Raw genomic sequence first — 24,781 nt, 5'->3', positions numbered from 1 at the left:
AAAACAAAATTGTTAAAACGATAGAAGCTACCTATGTAATCGACTCCGAATCGATTGGCACGCTAAAGTCGCACAAAATGAATCATTCGTCAAAATTTGTAACCTGGACGATTCACAATGCACTCATGTTTGGGGCTGTCGTTGGGTAACACAGACTTTCAACTCCCTCCACACATTTTCTATGGGTTTTTGGATCTGGAGACTGGCTAGGCCACTCCAAGACCTTGAAATGCTTCTTACGAAGTCACTCCTTTGTTGTTCTGGTTGTGTGTTTGGGATCATTGTCATGCTGAAAGACCCAGCCACGTCTCATCTTCAATGTCTTTGCTGATTGGAGGAGATTTTCACTCAAAATCTCTCCTTTACACAGATCAGTCGTCCTGGTTCCTTTGCAGAAAAACATCCTTAAAGCATGATGTTTCCACCACCATTCTTCACAGTGGGTATGGTGTTCTTCGGATGCAATTCAGTATTATATCTCCTCCAAAAACAAATGCCTGTGTTTCTACCAAAAAGTTATATTTTGGTTTCATCTGACCATAACACATTCTCCCAGTCCTCTGGATCATCCAATTGCTCTCTAGCGAACCCGGGCCTGGATGTGTACTGGCTTCAGTAGGGGGACACGTCTGGCAGTGCATGATTTGAGTCCCTGGCAGAACATTGTGTTACTGAGAGCCTTTGTTACTGTGGTCTCAGCTCCCTGTAGGTCATTCATTTTTTTTCTCCAAGAGGGCGCCGTCATGAAACCAGTAGCAGTAGCTCTGTCCACTCTTATTTGTTTTTCGTGTTTTACAGCCCTTCTATCTTTTTTAATTACATTTGAATATTTCTTATTACATTCCTTTTTACTTGACTTTGTACTTTATACTTAAATGTTTTTACAACTTTCTTTGCTCTGTTAGCCTGGCTTTTTACTGCTTTCTGCGACTTATTTTTTGGAACCATTCAGCTATGGCTACGCTGTCATACACATGGGACTAGCTGTTACAGTACGCCGCAGAAGGAGCAACACCTCAATACCGCTGGAAATTCGGAGCTGGACAGAAGTGCCGGGAGAAGAAGCAACGCTTCAGACCAACCATTCCATCACGGGATAAGATGAAAGAGCTGTCGGCGCTTACCAGGCCGGAAATGGAGTCTAGGGCTTCTACTCTGCTACTGTTGTCTTCAGCTCCAGACTACTGAGGAACTGTGCAGATAAGCTTAGGAGAGTGACTCTGCATATTCTCTACCTCGGTCCCAGTCTGCAGAAGTTCTCCATCCTGTAGAAGACTTCCTGTATGTGGTTCCAGTTTTATTAAACTTTACAATGTCTTTTTCTAGAGTCTGTATCCGTTTTTTCTACCTCAACTAAGATGGCGCCGTTCAAGTGGCAGCCGGTGGCGGTAGTTCCGTCGAGTCTTGTTTGTTTTGTGTTTTTGCTGCTTTTCTGTCTTAATGATTTTATTTGGTGATTCTTAATGATCCCATTTGCTTTGCTTTGTACTTTGTACTTTGTGCTTTTGCTTTGTTGTTCTGAGGTCTTTGCAACTGTACTGTCTAACTTGTAACTATTTGTTTTTCTTTTTCTGTATCTGCATTCACCCGTTCTTGCTACTGTCACAATGAAATTTCCCGAATACTGGATGAATAAAGTTATCCAATGCACTAGGCCCCTCCTTGTGGTTCTCGGATTTTTGCTCACTGTTCTTGTTATCATTTTGACGCTACGGGGTGAGATATTGGATGGAGCTCAAGATCGAGGGAGATTATCAGTGGTCTTGTATTTCTTCCATTTTCTAATAATTGCTCCCACAGTTCATTTATTTACAACAAGTGTTTTACTTATTGCAGATTCAGTCTTTTTAGCCTGGTGCAGGTCTACAATCTTGTTTTTGGTGTCCTTTGAAATCTCTTTGGTCTTGGTCAAAGTGGTGTTTGGAGTGTGAGAGACTGATGTTGTGGACAGGTCTCTTTTATACCGATAATGAGTTAAAACAGATGCTATTAATACAGGCAATGAGTGAAGATCTTGTAAGGCTTATTAGAAGTGAGACCTCTTTGACAGCCAGAAATCTTAATTGTTTGTAGATGACCAAATACTTATTTTCCACTCTTATTTGGAAATAAATTCTTTAAAAATCAAATAATGTGATTTTCAGTTTTTTCCTACATTCTGTCTTTCATGGTTGAGGTGTACCCATGTTGACAATAAAAGGCCTCTCTGATCTTTTCAAGTAGGAGACTTTTCACAATTGATCGTTGACTTAATACTTATTTGCCCCACTGTGCATGTTCTGATCAATCAGTGAGAAATGTCTTAGAATACTGACTGTATATTATTAAACTAATAAAATATAATCCCCTCATTAAACTGTCACTGGAAAACCGATATACTGCTCTCCTCAACCGAATAAATTAAATCAAACAAAAGCGAAAATTTATTAATTTTCTAAATCTGAACTATCAATCCATAAGTCCATTGTCTGACCAAACATTTTATTCCCAGGTCAAGAACATGGCTCTCACAGAAACGGCATATTTGATGTTGCAAATAAGTGTCTTCCGTGCCGGGATGGCTGTCTCAACTGCAGAGACAACACTCCCTGCCTCGCTCAGGAGGACAGTGGGCTACGGCTTGCAGTGGCCTCCTTCCAAGGTCTGTGCATGGTCCTGGATTTGGCTAGCATGGTGGTGGTTTACCACTGCAGGAAAAGTACGGTAAGCAAAGATTAGATTAGATTAACCTTTATTCATCCCATATTCGGGAAATTCAGTTTGTAACAGTAGCAAGATAAGATGGAAGTGCTGTCGGCGTTTACTAGCAACAGAGTCGAGGGGCTCTACTCGGCTACTGCTGTCTGCAGCTACAGACTTCTGAGGAATGGAATCGAGGGGCTCTACTCTGCTCCTGTTTTCTTCAGCTCCAGACTACTGAGGAACTGTACGGATAAGCTTTAAAAAGTGTCTCTGCATATTCTCCACCTCGGTCGCAGTCTGCAGAAGTTCTTTACCTTGTGGAAGACTTCCTTTGTGTGGTTCCAGTTTTTGTCCAACTTTACAACGTCTTTTTGAGTCTGTATCCGTTTTAGCGACCGCAACCAAGATGGCGGCGGTAGCTCCGTCCACTCTTGCTCGTTTTGTGTTTTTGTTGCTTAATGATTTGGCAATGCTCCGTTCAGTGGTAGTTGTGACCAGAGATATTACACGAGGAGTTGCGGGGGAGAGATCCAGTGCCCCTGCTGTTCTTATGAGCAGCCAACAAGAAGTGATATACTATACTGCTCGTATTAGCAATCGCTCCGGCATTGGTGCTGAGTGGCGGAAAAAAAACACTGAAAAGTCTAACATCTCTGTGTCATCTACAGACCATCTGCACATCTGGATTCATTCTGCTGGAAGCCATCTTGTTTGGCGCTTTACTGCTGTACTTACCTGTGAGTACCGGTTGAAGTAATTTTCCACCACTCAGGACAATATTCCTATTTCTTTTTATTATTTGTTAGACTTTCTGTTTTCTTATATGCGTGGAAATATTAAATCAATCATCATTCAATCATCTTTCATACCGCACATCCTTGAAAGGGTTGTGAGGGTTGCTGGAGCCTAACCCACCTGACTTCAGGTGAAAGATAGACTGTACCCTGGACTTGTCGCCAGTCAGTCGTAGGGCACACAGAGAAACAAGCGAACATTTGCACTCCCAATAATACTGCCACCAACAGGAATCGAGCCCGCACCTGCATGCACCAAAGTCAAACGAGTGAGCCTCTACACCACGAGGCGGCCTTGTGTAAAGGTTCTTAACAATAACAGTAGCAAACATGTTCCACATATTGTGTTTCGATGGGTAGACAATATTAAATAGGAAATGTAGAAAAATATGATCATAAAAAACAAGGCAACAGAAAAGTAGAACATAAAATAAGAAATATACTGTGATGCTTCACTTTGCGTCCTCAACTTTCGAGGCTTCACTACATTGTGGATTTTTTCTGAAGTATTTAAAAAAAATTCTAAAAAATGTCTAAATCTAAGCTGAAAATCGGAACAGAATTAGAGATGAAAAATGGCAATGAAAAATGGCAATGAAAAATGGCAATGAAAAATAGCGGACGTCAGGGCTCAGTTTGTTACATCTTTGGCAAGACGTCACGGCGAGGAAATGGGGAATAGGACCCAATAACTGGGAAGCAGGCAAGGACGAGAGAGGTGGTGCTCATACAAAAATTTTAATAACTTCAACAGGATCTTAGAAAATTACAAAGACTTTGAAATCAAATCACAACCTGGAAAGCGAGGTAAAAGACATGGAACATGAATATAGGGAACATGGAAACAATGCTTGGACAAACAAAAGCAGACAATCCGACGAATGACATTACAATCAGTGGAGTTTAAATAGACTGACATGGTTTGACAAGAAAATTAGGAACACCTGGGAAACACGATGGAGCAAGCAAGCATTTATGTACATACACAACGACTGGAGCTGCAACAGTAGGATCATTAACACTCACTGTTCTCCTCATCTAGAGTAAACAGCGGCTTGACCAACCCGATGGGGTCCTTATTGTCACCGGTGACTTCAACCCAGCATGGTTAAAGACTGTTCTGCCTAGGTTTATCCAGTATGTGAAGGGTCACACCAGAGACGAGACCCTGTTTATTCTAACATTAAACATGCTTGTAGAGCCACACCCCTCCCTCACCTTGCTGGTTCCGACCATCTCTGCCTGTCCCTCACCCCCTCATACATCCCACTCCGGCGTTTTACCAGGCCACAAGCAAAGAGAATAAAAACATGGCCTGAGGATGCCATTTCTCGTCTGTAGGAATGTTTTTCCCGCACCATTTGGGAACTTTTTGAACACCACATCCTCCAGGACTACACAGAGACTCTACTTACCTATATCAAAAACTGCATGGACACTGTCACTGTTAATAAATGTATCCGGCTTTTTCCTAATCAAAATCCCTGGATGACCAGTGAGACGCAGGCACCCATTTAACCCTGTAACACTACCTTAAGGCCAGGGGACAAGTTACATTACATCGCTGCCAGAGCAGACCCGAAGAGTGGCATTAAAAAGGCCAAGGCAGCATATACAAGAAAAATTGAGGAGCACTTCACAAAAAATAACCCAAAGAAGATGTGGCAGGGCATACAACACAAAACCAATTACAATAACAATAATAAGGTGTTTGTAAACACAGATGCTTTACTAGCAGAGAAACAAACATTTCTTTGCTCGCTTTGAGACTGACAAATCTGATTCAGTCTCAACACATCCACCAACTTGCAGCACTACAGTGAAGCTTCAGGAACATGAAGTGAGACAGGTACTGCAGATTGTGAACACCAGGAAGGCTACTAGCCCTGGCATAATACCTAGGAAGGTGCTCAAAGCCTGTGCTGACCAGCTGGCTGGAGTTTTCATAAAAAATTCAATTGTTCCCTGCAACAATTCATCATTCCATCCTGCCTGAAATCTGCCACCATTATCGCTGTCTCTAAAAAGCCAACAATTGACAGCCTGAATGACCATAGGCCTGTTGCACTCACGCTTTTTACCATGAAGTGCTTTGAAAAATTTGTCACCCGCCATATCAGGAATACAATCCCTCCCTCAGTTGACCCTGACCAGTTCTCTTATAGAACAAACAGGTCCACTGAGGGTGCCATTGAAGTAGCTCTACACCTAGCACTGAGCCACCTGGAGCACCATGGGAAAGAACTATGTAAGGATGCTTTTCATTGACTATAGCTCAGCTTTCAACACTTTAATACCAGACATTCTGACTGACAAACTCTCCCACCTTGGACTATCCTCTTCTATCTGCTGCTGGATTAAGAATTTCTTAATCAACCATCCACAGACTGTTAGACTCGGTCCCCGCCTCTCTTCCTCCATTACACTGAGCACTGGATCCCCTCAAGGCTGTGTACTGAGTCCTCTACTATACTGACTGTACACATACAACTGTACACCGACCAACCCACCACTGTAACTCCATGATCAAATTTGCCTGTGGTTGGACTCATGTCAATGGGGGATGAGTCTTCCTACAGAGATGAGATCAACAATCTGTCATGGTGGTGTTTGGTGAACCACAAAAACTAAAGAAATAATCCTGGACTCTCGCAAACGCAGCACACATCTGGCCTCACTCCAGAAAAGCCATGCAGAGGTGTGATCAACACCGCCCAGAAGATCATCGGCTGCTCTCTGCCCTCACTGGATGACATTGCCAGCTCTCGCTACATCAGCAGAGCCGGGAACATGTTTAGGGACCCCTACCACCCTTGTCACAACCTGTTCCAGTTGCTGCCCTGTGGCATACGCTACAGGTCTCACAAAACGCAGACAAATAGACTCAGGGACATTTTTTCCCAAGGCCATCAGGGCTCTGAACGTGCATTAGCATGACTTACACAATCCTTTCTGCGCAATAAATTCGGTGTGCAATAACAATGTGCAATATTTTAGAATTACCTTGCCCAGGCGTGACTTTTTAAATTACTTATTCATGTTTTCACTGGGAAACACCCACTTTGTGGAGTAGCACCGCCAATTTTGTTATACGCAACTGTTTCGTAATGACAATAAAGGCTTTTGATTTTATTTTATTTGAGCGAGAGTACCATCGTAACGAGGGTTTTTAAAAATGGTTTTATTGTAAATAATGCTGTATGTTCTCATGTTATCATCAGCTCAGTCCAAAGCTCTCAAAAATCGTTGGCCTATGCATCTTTTTTCAGGGGATCTTGGGCATGTCTATCTGTGTGGAGTTTGTATGTTCTCGCCGGGCCTGCGTGGGTTTCCTCCGGGTACTCCGGTTTCCTCCCACATGCCAAAAACGTGCATGGTAGGCTGATTGAACAGTCTTAATTGCCCCTAGAGATGGCTGTGAGTGTGCATGGTTTTCTGTCTCCTTGTGCCCTGCGATTGGCTGGCCACCAAATCAGGGTGTCCCCCACCTCTGGCCCAAGTCAGCTGGGATAGGCTCCAGCATCCCTAATGAGGATGCAGCAGTTCAGAAAATGGGATGAGATAAAGTCATAACCATTTCCCCATTTTACCTTCTTGGGTGCTATCTTGCAAAACGTTAAGTAATCTGTCATTTATGCTGTTCCAAAAGTTCATTAATTCATCCATTTTCCATACCCCCACCCAGGAAAGGGTTGCGGGTGTTGCTGGAGCCTAACTCAGCTGTCTTTGGGCAAAAGGCAGAATGCACCCTAGACTGGTCGCCAGTCAGTCCTAGGACACACAGAGAGACAGACAACCACTCACTCTCACAACCACATTACCACCAAAAGGAATCAAACTCAGACTGCCCGCACCCAAGTCAGGTGGACAGACCAATGCACCATTGGGTGGCTCCTCCAAAGGTTTCACCTAGTTGCATAACAGGGGCTGAAAATAGCTTCACCTAAATATTTCCACTCTTTTAGGTTTACAACCATGCTTTTCTCTTTTACTCTGCTCTAGCTATTCTTATACCTTTTGCATTTCTACCTTTCACCAGATAATCATTTGAAATGTTTCAACTCTATCGTCACACTTAAATATTTTCTGGTTTGTGCAGTCACAGCAATAGTTTGTCTATTTTATGCAACCATCAAATGTGTGTTCAGCCGTGCATGGTGCAACATTCAATGCATTTTTAAACAGTCCATCAAGTTCTCACACAGCCTGTTTAAAAATAGATATTACATCTGCTGATTAATTTATGGAGGAGGCGTAGATGGTTGGATGCAAACCAAAGAGGACTATTCCATCTGGTTCATATAAAAAAAATCCTTTTTATTGTGCAGTCCACTATGATGGCCTTAGTGAATGTAGAAAAGGGTGTGGCACAGTTTGTGTGCTTAACATCCAGCAGCAGGTTTTGAAGATAGACAGACTAAACGATGGAGAATGCATGTGTTTAAGAAATTGTAAAGATTCAAATTGGGTAAGAAGAGGGTGGAATAGGTTAGACAATTTACAAAAGAGAGAGTAGAGATGGTGGTTTCTGTGAAGACAGAGGGTACATGCCAGATATACATTGCAGACTACAGGTACCAACAACTAAGGGGGTAAGCAAGATACAGGGGCAATTTTGGATGGGTATGTGTTTTTTGTTTTGTTTTTTTGGCCATGTATCAAGACATTCGTAAAGCTGTGTTGATGTCGATGTCCAGGCCACAATCTATTCGCAAATAGTGACTATCTAGTAGCTAGCGTAACTAGCCCGGCACTGCCTGCCATCCTTCGTAAAGCTGTGTTGATGTCGATGTCCAAGCCATGATGTCTATGGATTAAATTCAAGAAAAAATGTACGTAACACTGCTTGCTCGGGGCACAGCCATCTTATGTAAGGCGCTGCCGTCTAAATCTAGTTAAACGTGCTCTGACTGGCCAGACGCGAGTAGCTTTGATTTTGAAATAAATCAAAATTTCTGTTTGATTTTTGTTGTTGTTGTATTTCTCGTTCGAAAGTGACAACTATTGGAGTAACACGAACCATCAAAAGAATATGATATTTTGACATTAAAATCAATGTGGCTGCCACAACATCTTAAACTTCTCTTTAGAAAATTTTAATTTCTGTAATTACAAAGCATCAGGTTCTCATCAATGTAGACTTACCGTATTTTCACGACTATTCGGCGCTTCGTAATTTTAGCCGTAGTTTCAATAACGAGGGCTATTTCTGTATTTTACACACACAAAGGATGCACCGTTCTTTAAGACGCAGCCAGGTATGGCATATATATACAGTGTTCCCTCGCTCATTTGCGCTTCAGCTATCGCGGACTCAGAGCTTTGCGGATTTTTTTCAGGAAAAAAAATAATAAAAAATTTAAAGATATTAAATTAAAATGATAAATTACATCATTTTACAAGAGGTGGAAACAAAATATTCAATAAGAATTAGTAATTGCATCAAAAAAGGCCAAAGAAATGGTCAATAACATGGTGAGAGTTCAGGAATCGCATTGATGACGGCTGTTTACAGGCGCATCTTCACCGCCCAAAAAAACAATGTTCACAACTCCCGATAACAATGTGTTTTACGTGCAAAAAAACTGCAGAAGATCCTCCATCCGGACTACTATGATGTTTTTGCTTGGTGGTGCTTTTGTGCACGGGTTACACGTTTCTTTAAGCATTTTTGAAGGGGCCCGCCTACTTTGCGGATACGCAGCTATTGCGGGGGGGGGGGGGGGGGATTTATGAATATCGAACTGTAATATAGCGCTGTCTATGGAAGCAGCTCTAGACGGTATTTCCGGTGTGCAGTGACTGCTGGGATATATAGTCCTTTTGTCAATACACCCAGGTTGACGGCTGTGATAACTTTGCACTAATAGTATACCACAACGGCGAACACACTAGTTTGGTGCTACATGCACCAAATGCACGCTACACACGCATGCTAAAAACCCTTTTTAAAAGGCAACGGAAGCAAAACTGAGTTTGGTTGTATTTTTATTTAGCCATTTTACAATGTACTCATGTCATCATAACCCACAAAACCATCAAAGTCATCATTTTCTGTATCCGAATTTAACAATTGTCCATCAAAAACGCTGAGTTTAGTACGCTAGTCCAGGCGGCCACAATCCATTCGCAAATAGTAGCTAGGTGGTAGCTAGCGTAACTAGCCCGGCGCTGCCTGCCACCATTCGTCATGCTGTGTTGATGTCGAAGTATACAGGCCACAATCCATTCGCAAATAGTAGCTACCTGGTAGCTAGCATAACTTTTCCAACGGTGCTTTCCATGCTTTGTCAAGCTGTATTGATGTCGATGTATACAGACTACAATGCATTGGGTGTATTGACGAAAGAACTATTACATATCCCAGCAGTCACTGCGCAGTACTTTGTCCACTGGAAAATAGTAGAGTCACTGTACCCTATCGACGGATTTATTTTATTTTATTGTGATAAGAATTTGAGTATTGGTCCATATACAGGGTGACCCAAAAAGATTCTTACCCATCAGTTTTGAAAACGTTTCCATTGGTACGCATCTTTTTGGGTCACCCTTATAAAGTGCACTGGATTCTGAGGCGCCCTGTTTATTTTGGAGACAATTTAAGACTTTTATGTGCGCCTTATAGTCGTGAAAATACGGTGTTTCTTTTTTCAAATTGAAGAATTTGATATTTTGTATTTACAAAGAAACGCATATTAACTTTCTAATAATATTGACCCTAATAATGTGCATTTCATTCATACTCAGAAATACCACTTGTGATGATTTTACTTAAGATTTTCCCTTCAAAGTAACACATATGTACTCTGTATTAAAACCACGACTATGGAGGTAAAAATTGGGAATCTGGGTGGCGGCTGATATGCAAGAAATTGTAAAATTCAAAAATTTCAAGGCGTCATGGCGTGGAGTAACTGTCTGGACACAACCTCTACATGGGCTTTCCCGCAACCCACCACGAAGAGGTAGATTGCTGACAAATTGTCTGGGAGACCGTCCGTGTGTAAGGTGTTAAAAATGGGCCAACACCAGGGCATACTCGGTAAAAAACAATTAAAAAGTAACCCGGGAGCTTCCCCCTGGGTCCATTATTGGTGGGTGTATTGTGTCAAGGATTGCCTTAGGCTGTGATGCGAAGTAGAACCCAAGAGCAGGAAGCAGGCCAACATGAGGGAAGTGCTGGTGCACAACTTAGGACATTTAATAGAGAACATTTATACAAAATAATAAAAACTGCGATGAAATTAATAAAAATACAAACTTAGGGGAGACACAAACCGACGACTTGACAACATTACTTACGGGAAACAGGAAACAAAGACGTACCCAAACATGGGGTTTAAATACACAGACAGGGATAGATGACAACTACAAAGATCTGCGTCACACAAGGAATGGAAAGCCAAAAGGGACACATCGTGCAAAACGCATACAAATAACACCCACAGGATACACAAGGAAACACACACATCCACCAACCCCAACAAAATGTGACACCGGAAAAGGACTACAGGCTATGGCTTTGTGAAATCATATTTTGACACAATGGTCATATCACATGATTTACTGCCTAACAAGTTGATACTTTGCCTACAAGACAACAATAAAACCAATTGAAACCATTTTTAAGCAAGCTCTGAAAGTATTGGACAGAAAACCAAAAACGCACCAACACTGTCAGATATTAAAAAAAACACACGTCTGACTTGTACAAAAATATTCCAACGCATCAACAGTGGCTGGCTCCAAAGGTGACTGTGCAGTTCCTTTCAAAAAGAGTGCATTCAGCCAAAGCACTTTCTCTGTCCGCGCCTCACAAACCTGGAACTCAATATCAATTACCACACGTGAACTCCCGTCTCTGAACCTCTTTGCCAATCATCTTAAAGCCTGGCTGTTAGACGAACAAAATTGCGATCATAACACTTTCTAAAACTGTAATTTATGTGTGGACATGTCATTGTTTACCTTCAACCTACACAAGGGACTAATGATGGAAATTAGTCCTCGGGTACAATCTTACATATTTACATACCGTATTTACTCGCATATAAGGCACCCACGCATACATGCCATAACCTTACAATTGCCTTAAAAAAGATCTTTTTAATTTCTCCTGATTATATTATATAATTCTCCCCTGACTGCCAATCTTCACCTACATATTCATGGTTTTAATAGGGAATACAAATGTGTTACTTTGAAAAGAAAATCCTAAGAAAAATAATCAAGTGGTATTTTTGAGATACTGAATGAGTCAAATGCACATTATTAGGGTCAATACCATAAAGAAGTTAACATGCCTGTCATTGTAATTGCAAAAATCAAATTATAGAATTTGAAAAAAGAAATAAGTAACTTGATGAGAAGCTGATGCTTTCTAATTACCAAAATTACTATTTTCTTACCAGATGTTTAAGATGTTGTGGCAGCCATATTGCTTCTAATATCAGAAAACGGCATTATCTCAATTCTTCTGATGATTCATATTACTAAAATATTTGTGACTTTCTAACAAGAAATACAACAACAAAAAAGACTGCAGCACCTTCGGTAAGATGGCTGCCCCGGGACCAAGGTAACATGGCTGTACCCAGAGCGAGCAGTGAAGGGAACGTGAGTTTTTTCATGTTTTATGCAAGATACGTACGTTTATTCTCAAATTTCATTCATAGACTCCAAAATATTTTTTTTAGCATTCTATCTGTTTATCTTTTCTCTATTTTGAAAAAAAGGACCGTATCGGCCGCATTCGCTTGCGTGATAACCTCACGATGCCATTGTGTCATGATGTCATGGTGTGATTGTGAAACATCATCGTGCCATGTCGGCGTCAACTTGCAGTTTCATGCATGTGTTTTTATGCTCATGTAAGCCGTACCAGCGATTCAGTCATTTTTGTCCGACAAAGCTTGTATGTTAGGAAATACGTTTTTTGTTCAATAACATGAATATGAATATTTTCAGTTATGTGCTGTCCCTTTTTAAATAAATCAAACTTAAACTCCAAATGAATCTGTCGAATTCAGTACCGTATATCCTAGGTTTATGGTGGGACTTTTTAAAGCACTATTTCAAATAACTGGTTAACTATTGTTTTAGCCTGGGGTCTAATGTTTCCTGTGAGCACCATTTTGATTATCATTGCACTAAAGAAAAAAATGTCTGTGTCAAAAGTAGCTGTGTAAACAAATCACTTATTGTTCAGATTTTAAAGTAATAAAACATAACTGCATGGCAAAGTATTTGCACCATCTTGATACGTTAACATTTTAAAAATTAGGTATACTTTCAGAATGGTTATGGCTTGTGCCCTAGGTCTTTTCACTTGTTGCTTGTGTGCTGTATACCTCCCTGCAGGTAATGATACTGTACTTCCAACCCAGTGTGTTTGGCTGTATTCTCTTAAGATGGGTTCGCCTGCTGGGTTTTGCCATCGTGTACGGCATTATCATCCTCAAGCTGTACAGGTAAACTACAGGGAAATATTCTCATCCTAATATCACTAACTTAAGTAAAAATATGTGAATTAGTGGCCTTTGCAGGATTCACACTCAAGCACCACCTCTCATCTCATCTCATCTTGATAGGTTCATTAATAATTACCCTTCTTTGTAATTATCAATAACTGCAGGCAGACATCTTATTCAATTATTGACATTTAATTAAATAGATTGGATCACAGATAAGAACCTTAAGGGAGGAGATCTTCAAAAGTATCCCCTCGAACAGTATTTTGCGTACAGCTTTAAGTCATTTGGAAAAAAAACAATCACGCTTTCAATTTAGACAACCTTCCTACTGTGGGAAAGGTGCATCCGTGTCCCCCTTTCAGCAACATGGACCCTTCCACTTTGTGTTGCTCCGATGTTTCTTCTTTTATGCTGTGTATCAGCACCCAGTCACCAAGAATCACCGTCACTTTGTCCATTTCCTGTTGAGAAGCAAAATCTCCCTCTGAATTTGGTGTGTTTTTTTAATTTTTTTTTAAAGATTTCCTCATGTAGTTTGCTAGATTTGCCTTATCATCCAATTGTCATTGTGTAGTGAATAATAGCAATTTGTAAGGTCTACCAAACAGGACTTCATATAAGGTCCGCCAATTGTGGACAGTAGGCGCAATAATTTCGCAATTATTTTATTAACAGTATGTATCTTTTGAGATGGATATGTAGGTATGCATAGATTTAAACCATAAGCTTTGTAGTGCCATTGTAGCAAGGCCACCACCACCCTTGTCGAGACATAGGACTTCCCTTGACTCAAGCCCAAATTATTTTCTTTTATTGATAGATTATGTCTCGTTGGCCTGCCAATCAAAAACACCAAAAGACAAACTATCATTCACGCTCACACTCATAAACAGAAGAATTTAGTGTGTTCAACCAGTCTAGCATCCATAATTTCATTTTGTGGGTGTAAACTGGAGCACCCGGAGAAAATCCACAAATTCTCGAGGACGCCAGGAATACCCCACATTCCGGAAGGTCTGGATCCACCCCGCATTCATTAGTAGTTTTTTGAAGACACACACACCCACTCTAGGATTTTAACCGTTTGTAAAAAAAATTACCTTCATGTTTCACATAAGGTTATACCCTTTTTAATGCTACCAGTTTAGCTGTTTGCTCCCAGAATTGAGGTGGCAATAGTTTCACATCTAAGGTTTTTATTTTCACAGCCGTCATGACCTAATGGCCCCTTATCAGGTTTTTTCGAAAATCCCAATTCCTTCTAATAGCATGCCAATCACTTTTTAACGCGGCCATCCAAATTTGTTTCCACTCCATCCAGGTGATATGATAATCTCCCCCATTTGTAAGACAAATTCCTCCACGCCTATTTTATGCCTATGACGCCTATGGCCTTTATCACGTCGCCTTGAGTCCAAATTCTATGAACCAAAATAACACATCACTGCTCACTCCCCCCATTAGGGTTGGCAACCTCGATCTTCGTCGAATTTTGCCCATCCCATTTTGTTTATAGACAACCCATCTACCTAAAGCGTCACTTGTTTCAAAACATGAAAGGCTCCACTAGAATTTGGGCATCCTGCGCCAAATAGCGCCTATTTACACATTTGTCTTAAATTTGTTTTAGATATGGGGTCCTTCATTCCCAAAATATTCCAGAATTCATGCACCAACATATCCTGTCAAAACCCAAAGCGACTAACATAACCTGTTTCTAAGCCAGATTTTGGAATTCGGAGAATGGCTCCTTTGCCCCCTTATCTAAGATTGTTAGTGCTTTCGTTATCACTGTAACATTCAGGCGTATTAACCCCATCATTGCAATGCTATGAATTTCAAGCTAAAGTTCTCTTAATTTGTATGCCCTTAAAGCAATAGAAAGCAATGTCATTTGGTTGTATCAATTGACCAATGCTTATCCAATCCGTAATATCCTTAAAGTCATCAATATGACCTGTGCCAAAGCATATTTCCTCCCGCCAGGACAACAGACAATGTTCTTTCAAGTGCGCTTTGAAAATCATTCCATGTTACTCCAGTCTTTGGGAAAATATGCTCATCCTAAACCAATTATTTTATTTACAATTCACCTAATTGTTTGGATGAATGCCATGAATTTTCTTATGCCCCTATTGCATTGTTAATTTCCCGTCTGATGTCGTTAACAGCCAAATAACTCTCAATACCTACAATATACTTTGTAAATCACCTCATATGATGTTTACTTAAGACAAAAGTCATTTCCCATAGCTCCCTGTTACCAAAACAAAAATATACAATATTTAAATTAGAGAAATCAACCTTTTGTTAGGCATTTCCTAATTACAATTTTTAATGTTTTAAAAAACCTCAAATTGTCACCAATATACCATAAAATTGTACATTTTTTCCATCCTTGCCTTTACTTTAACCAGCCAACCTCCTGGATTAAAGTATTTTGAACAATAAAACTATTCAGAAATAGTATTAATTCCCAGAATAAACCCAACACATCTCTTTCTGAAAGGGGACTCCATCAGGATCACAAAGCGTTTGAGTTTTCATCCGGCCCCACCATCAGAGCCAACTCACCACCAGGTTGACCGCTCCGCCACTCTTTTTACCCGAATGTCCAAGTCATGCGGCCGCAGGATCGTAACATGACCACAAAGTTGATAATTGAACTGTTTATATGCCTGAACATGGTGTTCATTATTTTCAATCCATAACGAGCGCAGAAATCCAACAATAGAACACCTCTCTGATTCCAATCAGGAGGGGGCCGTTCTTCCCAATCTCTCCCCTCCAGCTGTCACTGTCATTGCCCTCATAAGTATTGAAGTCCCCCAGGAGAACGACGAAGTCCGGCACTCGGTCGATTTGCTCAAAGACGTTTAGCGGACTGACGTCTGGGCGAGGGCCATCTCGCCGAGGGGGCATCTAGCCGAACGTAGAGTTTGCCGAACGACTAGTTAGCCGACCGGATAGCCAGCTGAAGGACGTTGCGCTGACTCGCGCGCCCCGCCCCCGGTCGTGTGTTTGTACTTGTTTTCCAACCTCGGCCCGCGGGCCTATACGGCCCGTTACAGATAATAACATTATTTTAGAATAACAAGGGCATTTAATCAAGGCCAAACACACGCAGAAATATACGTGACCAAAAAGTGGTTATAACAGTAAGTACTATAATGATAGAAGAAAAAAAGTAGTTCTAACAGGAAATTGTAATCCTACTCCAGAAAATTCACACTAGCATAGAAAACATTGAGATTAATTTTTGGAATAAGGTTCTCAGCAAATCATTTTCAATATATATTTCCTAAAATAATGGGAAATTACGTAAATTTAAAATATATTTAACAGGTATATATTTCTGCGTATTTCGAACTCCAAAGAGTTATCAATTAAACAACTACTACTTTGTCTTCATTTGTTCTCACGGCTGCAAGAAATGATTCCACAGTGCAAAGAAATTGATGGGGAAATATATTTTATTTTTACATTGACAAATACATGTCTTACAAAGTTCAAATATGGTGCTGCTGCTTAATAAAAATATTCCTGAATACTCGGGAAGAGTATTTAGGAATATGTTGTATATTTATAATATTTATAATGTGCTAAAATCGCAGAAAAATGGCATTTAATGATTAAATACAGATACTGGAGCTCTTTGGAATACAGATACTGAAGCTCTTTGGAAGCTTCAACCAACTCGGGGTAGTGATTTCCCTGGCAAAAGACAGCCATGGACGTCAAAGGCGAAAAACCCCAAAATGCTCTAAAATGTTCTAAATTCACGCGGAAACCGACATTTAATGATTAAATACAAATAAGAGAGCTTTTTAGACAATCGAACCAAGCCCAGGGAAGTAATTTCCCCGTTAAAAACGTCCATATAGGCACCAAAATACACTAAAATGGCTTTAAATCCTGCCTAAAATAGCATTAAATGAATGAATACTACAACATAAATAAAAATACTGCCGATTTTTAGAGACTATAACCAAGCCCAGGGTGCTTGATTTCCCGGTAAAAAGTGCACTTTTAACCCGGTACCGGACCCAATTGCAGTAAAATTATTTGTCTAGCAGGTAGAAGAGTTCTGCCGATTCAAAACCAGTCTAGAGTGTGTACGGGTGTGTTTTAAAAGCGGGTTCACTCGGTTCTGGTGAGTCATTTTGCACGGAGAATGTGTCTAAAATTTTCTGTGGTGGGATACCTGAACTTACCAAAATACAGACTAGAGTGTTTGGTGAACAATATCTGAAAATGCCATTGAATGCACTTCTAGTGATGTGTGCCAAACAATATTTAAATTTTAAATATTTTCCCATTATTTTAGGAAATATATATTCAAAAGGATTTGCTGAGTATCTTAATCTCAATGTTTTCTATACTGGTGTAAATTTTCTGGAGTAGGCTTGCAATTTCCTGTTATAACTACTTTTTTTCCTCTGTCTTTATAGTACTTATTGTTATTACTACTTTTTTCTTCTGTCACGTACTGTTCTGCGTGTGTTTGGCTGTGAATAAATGCCCTTGTTATTCCAAAATGAATGTTATCTGTAACGGGCCATTTTTGGCCCGCGGGCCGAGGTTGAAAAACATGTACACACACACGACCGATGGCGGGGCGAGCGCATCGGCACAACGTCCTACGTTCGGCCAGATGCCCCCTCGGCAAGATGGCCCTCGCCCAGACGTCAGTCGGCTGAATGTCTTTGGGCAAATCAACCGGCCACTCTGAGTCCCCCTGAAGGAGTACTCTCCAGCGCCCCTTCCAAGGACTCCAAAAAGGGTGGGTACTGCAAACATCTGTTTGGTACAGACGCACAAAGACTGTCAGGTCATGTCCTCTCACCCGAAGAAAGAGGGATGCTAGCGGGGCGATCTCCAACGTACAGGCACCGAGCCGGGAGGCAATATTTATGGCTACACCTCACACCTCCTATGCCTATACGCCACGGACAACATCGCTCCAAGGATCATTGGGACACAAATAATAAATAATTCGGTTAATCCAATATTTGGAGATAGCTGACTGGTTGTGAAATGTGCCCTGGACAACCACCTACATGCTGATCCTTGATAATTGTGTGTCTACATATCTGCTTCCGTTGATCCAAGTGCTTTTTCAGATTATTCATTCATTCTTTTATTCATTCATTTTCCATACTGCACATCCTCGAATGGGTTGCAGGGGTTGCTGGTGCCTAACCCAACTGACTTTGGGCGAACAGCAGACTTCATCCGAGAGTGAACGCCAGTCATCCGTAGGTCACACAGAAAAACAAATGACCATCCGCACTCACAATCATATTGCCACCAGCGGGACTCGAGCCTGGGCCTGCCCGCACCGAAGTTAGGCGAGTGAACCTATACACTTTAAGGCAGCTTCTCTTCAGATTCATGACCGCGCGTTTCGTCGACGGACACCTGGTCGCCGGACATTTCGTCAAACGGACAGTTCGTCGCCACATTTGCTCGCTCTCAAAATTATAATCATGAGAGAGAGAGAGAGAGTATACTGTTGAAAGCCATTAATCGGGTAATCCCTTGCTCTCAAAATTATAATCATAAGAGAGAGCGTTTGTCATTTTATTGACAATGTCAGAGCATCAATATCTAAATGTCTAATATAAAAATTATCAATAAGTTGCGTATTATTGGCGTGTGTACGTGTTTTTCAATTGATTGCTTCCTGGGTGACAGAACGAAACATTCTCGTGTGTATAGACAAACTTGCCTCGCCCGCGCCCATCCAACATTTTAAACTAGTTTACAAGAAAATACAATTAATATACTAATAGTCTCGATGTGTCTGTTAGGCGCGCTGTCTGGTGTCGCCGTGGGCTAAAAGTATACCAAGACTTTTATTTGTTGAATAAAATAATAAATTAAACACTTTAGCATGTCACATACACAAAGTTTACAAGAAATTACAATTAATATACAAATAGTCTCGATGTGTCTGTTCGGCAAGCTTTCTGGCGTCGTCGCGGGCTAAAAGTATACTAAGTGTCAGGAGTGGCTCGGTTGCCCCTCCTGGCGTGATGTCATTATTGCTTTACGCTGTTTGCAATTGTGATTATCTTTTCCGGCGCTACTTAAGGATTATGGGTTGTGTTGAACGTCGTCGGATCGACTGATTTGTTCCTTGTTGTCATGCTTACGTCACTTCACGCCGCGCTGCATCGTGGGATATCATGTTTCAGTTCTGTCATAGTAAGTTGTTTCAAGCCCAAGCTGTTTATGTTACGTTTTTGCCAGTTAATTAAATCAAGGATCAAATGCAACGGAACGGCCTCCCTTTTCCTTCGGCGTCTCCGCATCTGGGTAAACCTTCCCCGGTCGCACTATGCGACGTGATCATAACACTAAGACTTATTTGTTTGATAAAAATGACCATATAAAGCATTTCAAAACTTTGCTGTATTGGATGTTCTCTCACTTAGAAATTGAGAGAATGAAGGTTCGTCTGCACCTCACAGTCAACATGAATCGGACGTCTACATCCGTCAATGGCAGCCGATGGGTAAAATGAGTGCTGAGTACTCTGGACCTCATAGTCAACATAAATCAGACGTCTACAGCTGTATACTTTTAACCAGACGCCAGACAGCTCCCTGAATAAACACATCGAGACTAATAAAATATTCATTGTAATTTTTTGTAAACTGTGTGTAGGTGACATGCTAAAGTGTTTAATTTATTATATTATTAAACAAATAAAAGTCTTAGTATACTTTTAGCCCGGGTCATCAAACATCGAGACTATTAGTATATTAATTATAATTTCTTGTAAACTAGTATAAAATGTGGGATGGGCACGGGCGAGGCAAGTTTGTCTATACTATTGTCTGTCACCCAGGAACACATGAATTGGAAAACATGTACACACGCCAATAATATGAAAATTATTGAGAATTTTGATATTGGATATTTAGATATGAATGCTCTGGCATTGTCAATGCAATGACTAACGCTCTCTCTCATAATTATAATTTTGAGAGTGAGATTACCTGGTTGATCGCTTTCAAAAGTAAACTCTCTCATGATTATAATTTTGAGAGCGAGCGAATCCGGCGACGAATTGTATGTTCGATGAAGTGTCCAGCGGCGCGGCGTTAAATTGTCTGTCGACAAACTGTCCGGTGACCAAACGTTCGTTCGACAAAACGTCTGGGGACGAAGTGTCCGTGAACCAAGCGTCTGCTGACAAAACGTCCGGGTACCCTTCAAATGATAAATAAAACTATCTGCCAACTTTGTCCCGAGGTAAACTTTTAATTAGCTCCTTATCCCTAAAAAAGGAAATGTATTTTACTCTAATTGGATTTCTCAGAACATGCTAGGGGAAATAAGCTATTTATGGATTTCGCTCTTAGTAAATCTTTTTTCGCCAAATGTTTAACACGAAATGTGAATTCATGTGAACAGCCATGAAATGAATGAATGAGCTAACAATAACCCTTTTAATGAGGACCACTGTTATCTTCTGCTCATTCCAACCAGAGTATTAAAGGTGTTCTTTTCACGTACGGCACAAAGAACACCTTACATGACAAGCTGGCAGGTTTTGAGGATGCTGGGAATCATCCTTGTGGTCGTGTTGTGGTTCTTGGTGGCCTGGACATCTGCAGTGTGCCAGAAGCCTCAGCTGAATCATGCCTTGATTGCAGTTGGCAAGTCATCAGAGGGGCTGAAGTTTGGTGTTTGTCTGTTTGACCACTGGGACTACATGATAGCGGTTGGTGAGTTAGTTTCTATTCTGTGCAATGTGTTCAGGAAAAGCTATCATGATTCAGAATCAATATCAGTTTAACATACAATGAGCTGACATTATTGAAATGTATGCACCTGCAGCAAAAAGGATAAAGAGAGTGGCGTTAATTCAGTATCATTAACAAAGTGTTAAAGATAAAATAACTATTAAATTTAAAGTATTAAAGAGTGGGCGGCCCGGCGGCTGAGTGGTTAGTGCATTCTTCTCACAGTGGGGGACCTGGGTTCAAATCTAGGTCGGTCCACCCGTGTGGACTTTGCATGTTCTCCCTGGCCCTGCGTGGGTTTTATCCAGGTATTACGCTTTCCTCCCACATTCCAAAGACATGCATGGTAAGCTGATTGAACACTATAGGTATAAGTGTGAGCGTGAATGTTTTTTTTTTGTCTCCTTCTGCCCTGCGATTGGTTGGCCGCCAATTCAGGCTGTCCCCCGCCTCTGGCTCAAAGTCAGCTGGGTTAGGCTCCAGTGCACTCACGACCCCAGTGAGGATAAAGCGGTTTCGAAAATGAGATGACATGAGTATAAAAGAGTTAATTTTAATTTTTAATTGATGATTGGACGCCGCGGAGCAGCAAAGCGGAATTGAGATTTCATATAAATGGAATTTTCACTTCCACTTTGCTCCTCTGCTGCATCCAGCCATCTTAGCTGCCCAAAGGGCTCTATTTTTGGACAAGGGCAGCGGCGTCCGCCGTAACGTTACCAAGAACTTACACTTTGAAACATTTCTGTGAAATTACACCTTCAGCGCCACAACCTCGAGGCTCCCACTGAGTGAGCTCTAATTTCAGTTTAGTTTCACAGCGTCCACAATAAGGTAGCCCGGGGTTCAACTTTCTGAAAAAAAAATCTGCCTTTGCCGAGGCTCTTTGCCGTCCAGTTCGTCGAGCAAGCTCTATTTTCATATAAGTGCCACGGCATCCAGCTTAATGTAATATCTGAAAATAATCCACTCTTTCAGCGGCTCCGGATAAAAATGACGGCCACCGCCCGCTACCTGACATTTTTCTTTCACCTCGTGCTAAGTTGAGTGAGGGTCCCGTCTTCCACCATTTTCCTCGAGAAAGATATTGAACCGATGTGTTCCTTTTAGGAGTTTCAACATTAATTTTGATATTTTCATGAACTTTTTTTATACGCAATATAAAATGAAGTGATGTACTGAAGTGATGTGTTGAAGCCCTGAATGTTGAAGCCGCGATTGTTGAAGTACAATAATCGCTCGGTTATCGCGGTTAATGGGGACCAGGACCACCCGCGATAAGTGAATTTACGCGAAGTAGGGGTGCCCCTTCAAAAATGCTTCAAGCAACGTATAACACGTGCACAAAAGCACCACCAAGATAATACTATGCTGTTCATTCAGGTGTTTTATTCCACATCAGAATGCAGGTGTTATGTTAATGCTTACAAGAGTATTGGGCTGGCCAATTAGCTTGCGTTTATGCCCATGATGCTTTGCGCATAAGTGCATTCTTTGTGTTTTAAAAATTTGTAAAATAATGCAATTACTAATTCTAATTGAATATTTTGTTTCCACATCTTGTAAAATTATGTAATTTATAATTTTAATTTTATATCTTTATTTTTCTTTAAATTTTTTGCTGAAAAAAAACGCAAAGCTCTGAATCCGCGGTGGGTGAACCGCGAAGTTGCGAGGGCCGGCTGTATTACAATTGTCTTAACAGTTTCATGTCCTTGCACAAAAGCATAATTGTACTAAAAAAGAAACCGCGGTCATTTCCCCATCAACATCACACTTGAGCGCCGAAAACCTCACGCAAAAGCTCCTCCTGAAAAGCTTTCCTACGCCGCCTCCCGAAGATTCGGTTATTGATCAAATGCCCCTTGAATCTGACAGAGAAACATTGAAGCTCCCAATACAGCAATCCCTTGAATACTGCTGTTAATATAGACCAGACATGGCCGTGATAATAAAAAAAATGTGAAGTAGGATCACCCCTATTGTAACTACCGTATTTCCACACCTATAAAACGCACTGCCCTGAAGGGCGCAGTCTCAGTTGCAAGTGTATTTTCAGTTTTTTGCCAATACATAGGTGCTTCATTTTACAACCTAAAGACCGGCGACCAAAAGACCAACGACCAAACGTCCGAGGACCGTTTTTTTCCCTACACCAATCAACAAAGGCTGTGATGACTACCCTGTACTCTAGGTCGTTCCCATCCGTCACTCATCCAACAATAGCGGTGCCGTCAGAGAACTTCTGGAGGTGGATTGTGTCTGTATTATGTTTGAAGTCTGATGTGTAGTGGGAGAACGGGCGCAGGGAGAGCACCGTGCCTTGTGGGGCCCCCGGGCTGCATGCTACCATCTCCATCTTATTGGGGAGAGATCTTAGGTTCCCCATAATAATAGATGGAATGCTGGGTCTGAAGCTTTCTTTCTTGACATTTTCATCCAGCTCTGCATCCTCTTCTCCTCCTCTTTAACCCAGTGGGGAGGTCCAGGGGAATCCAGGTGTTGCGTAGCGCTAACAGCTGATCCTTTGTGTAAAACAGTGCAGGCATGGCTGAGTTGGTCAAAAATGTAATAGATATGTTTAAAGATAAACTAAACTAAAAGATCAAAGACTGCCTCTCGCACAACTTGAGACTTGAAGTAGAGTCTTGAAAGCAAAGTTTAAAACATTAAAGTTTGGAATATAATATATAAAGTAATGTAACAAGTAAAATCTTGAGAGACAATAAAATGTAAAATTAAAGGATAAGAAAGCTGTAAAAAAAGTTGTAAAAACACAAAATACGAGTGAGGGTTTAGGATGCTACTGCAACTAGCAGCCGCTTTCAACGGTGCCTATGATATGGGAATGTGAATGGTTGTCGGTCTCCAGACTGTTCGCAGGGCACCGATTCAGTTTGTCCCTCGCCTCGGGCCCAAAAGTCAGCTGGGATAGACTTTGGCACTCCCTGCGAACCATTCAGAAAATGAATGAATGAAAGTATTGTGTTGATTTACTCCAAACTTTATCAATTTTTTTGCGACCAATCAAAAATCTGCTTTTTTTTCTTTTTTAACACACAAAGATGGCGGCGCTTTTTGCTTTTTCACAAGTTCTTCCTCAATACCAGACTTTAACATCAGATATAACCGTACAGACTTATTAAATATTGGTTTGCAGTAGGAAACTAGCACTGTGGTGCATGTTGACAGACGTTTTGAGAAAAAATGATCTAAAGACAACTGGCTTTGACGACTTTTAATAAGGTTTCTAAAGTGCAGAAGACAAACACCGTCACAGTGGGCGATCGCATGACACGTCAACACTTTTTCTGGAAATTTTTTCCACGATGTCAGAAAAATTGTTTCTCCCTCGTGTTTTTTCTGATTTGTGCTGTCGGAATGGTTCTGCTTCCTCGTCAGGTACCTTCTCATTGAATTCCTCGTGTATTGCCAAGCGTTTCATTTACTTCTGCTCCATTGAGAGTTTGTTTTGGTGCGGGAAGAAAACTGTCCTTAAGCCTATTTGTGTTACGGTCGCGTCACGTACGTGGCGGGGGTAAAGTTACCCAGATGTGGTGACGTTGAAAGAAAAAGAGGTCGTTCCGTTTGCATTTGATTCCTTGGTTTAATTACTTGACAAAAACTTATAAAACAACAGGGGCTTGAAACAACTAACTACAACTGAAAATGAAACATGATATCCCACGACGCAGTGTGGCGTGGCGTCAAGTGACGTGAGCATGAACAACGAGGAAACAACAAGTTGATCCGACGACGACGAACACAACTCATAATCCTTAAGTAACCCAGGAAAACATAATCACGTAATTGCACACAGCTGAAACTGAAAATGACATCAAGCCAGGAGGGGCAAACGAGCCACTCCTGACAATTTGTTCGTACTTTGTGAGACCTGTAGCGTCTGCCAGAGGGCAGCAGCTGGAACAGGTTGTGAACAGGGTGGTATGGGTCCATGACAATGATCGTGGCTCTGCTGAGGTAACCAAGGCTGGCAACATCTTCCAGTGAGGGCAGAGAGCAGCCAACGATCTTCTGGGCAGCGTTGATCACTCTCTGCATGGCCTTTTTGTCT

The 24,781-nt window shown here is 41.2% G+C and overlaps 1 protein-coding gene across 2 annotated transcripts in view; it reads left to right on the top strand.

Moving 5' to 3' along the window:
* gpr158b (G protein-coupled receptor 158b) overlaps positions 1-24,781 on the top strand; it is a 60,792-nt gene that overhangs the window by 17,959 nt on the left and 18,052 nt on the right. For both annotated transcript variants that reach the window (XM_077725064.1, XM_077725063.1), the window contains exons 4-7: positions 2,492-2,703; positions 3,351-3,419; positions 12,837-12,946; positions 20,450-20,688. In XM_077725064.1, the coding sequence (XP_077581190.1) occupies positions 2,492-2,703; positions 3,351-3,419; positions 12,837-12,946; positions 20,450-20,688 (630 nt within the window). The remainder of the gene's footprint in view (positions 1-2,491; positions 2,704-3,350; positions 3,420-12,836; positions 12,947-20,449; positions 20,689-24,781) is intronic.

This window comes from Stigmatopora nigra, chromosome 9 (assembly GCF_051989575.1).
Source record: "Stigmatopora nigra isolate UIUO_SnigA chromosome 9, RoL_Snig_1.1, whole genome shotgun sequence".
NCBI lineage: Eukaryota > Metazoa > Chordata > Actinopteri > Syngnathiformes > Syngnathidae > Stigmatopora > Stigmatopora nigra.
The sequence above is the reverse complement of the archived record's forward strand: the minus strand, read 5'-3'. Positions and strand labels throughout refer to the sequence as shown.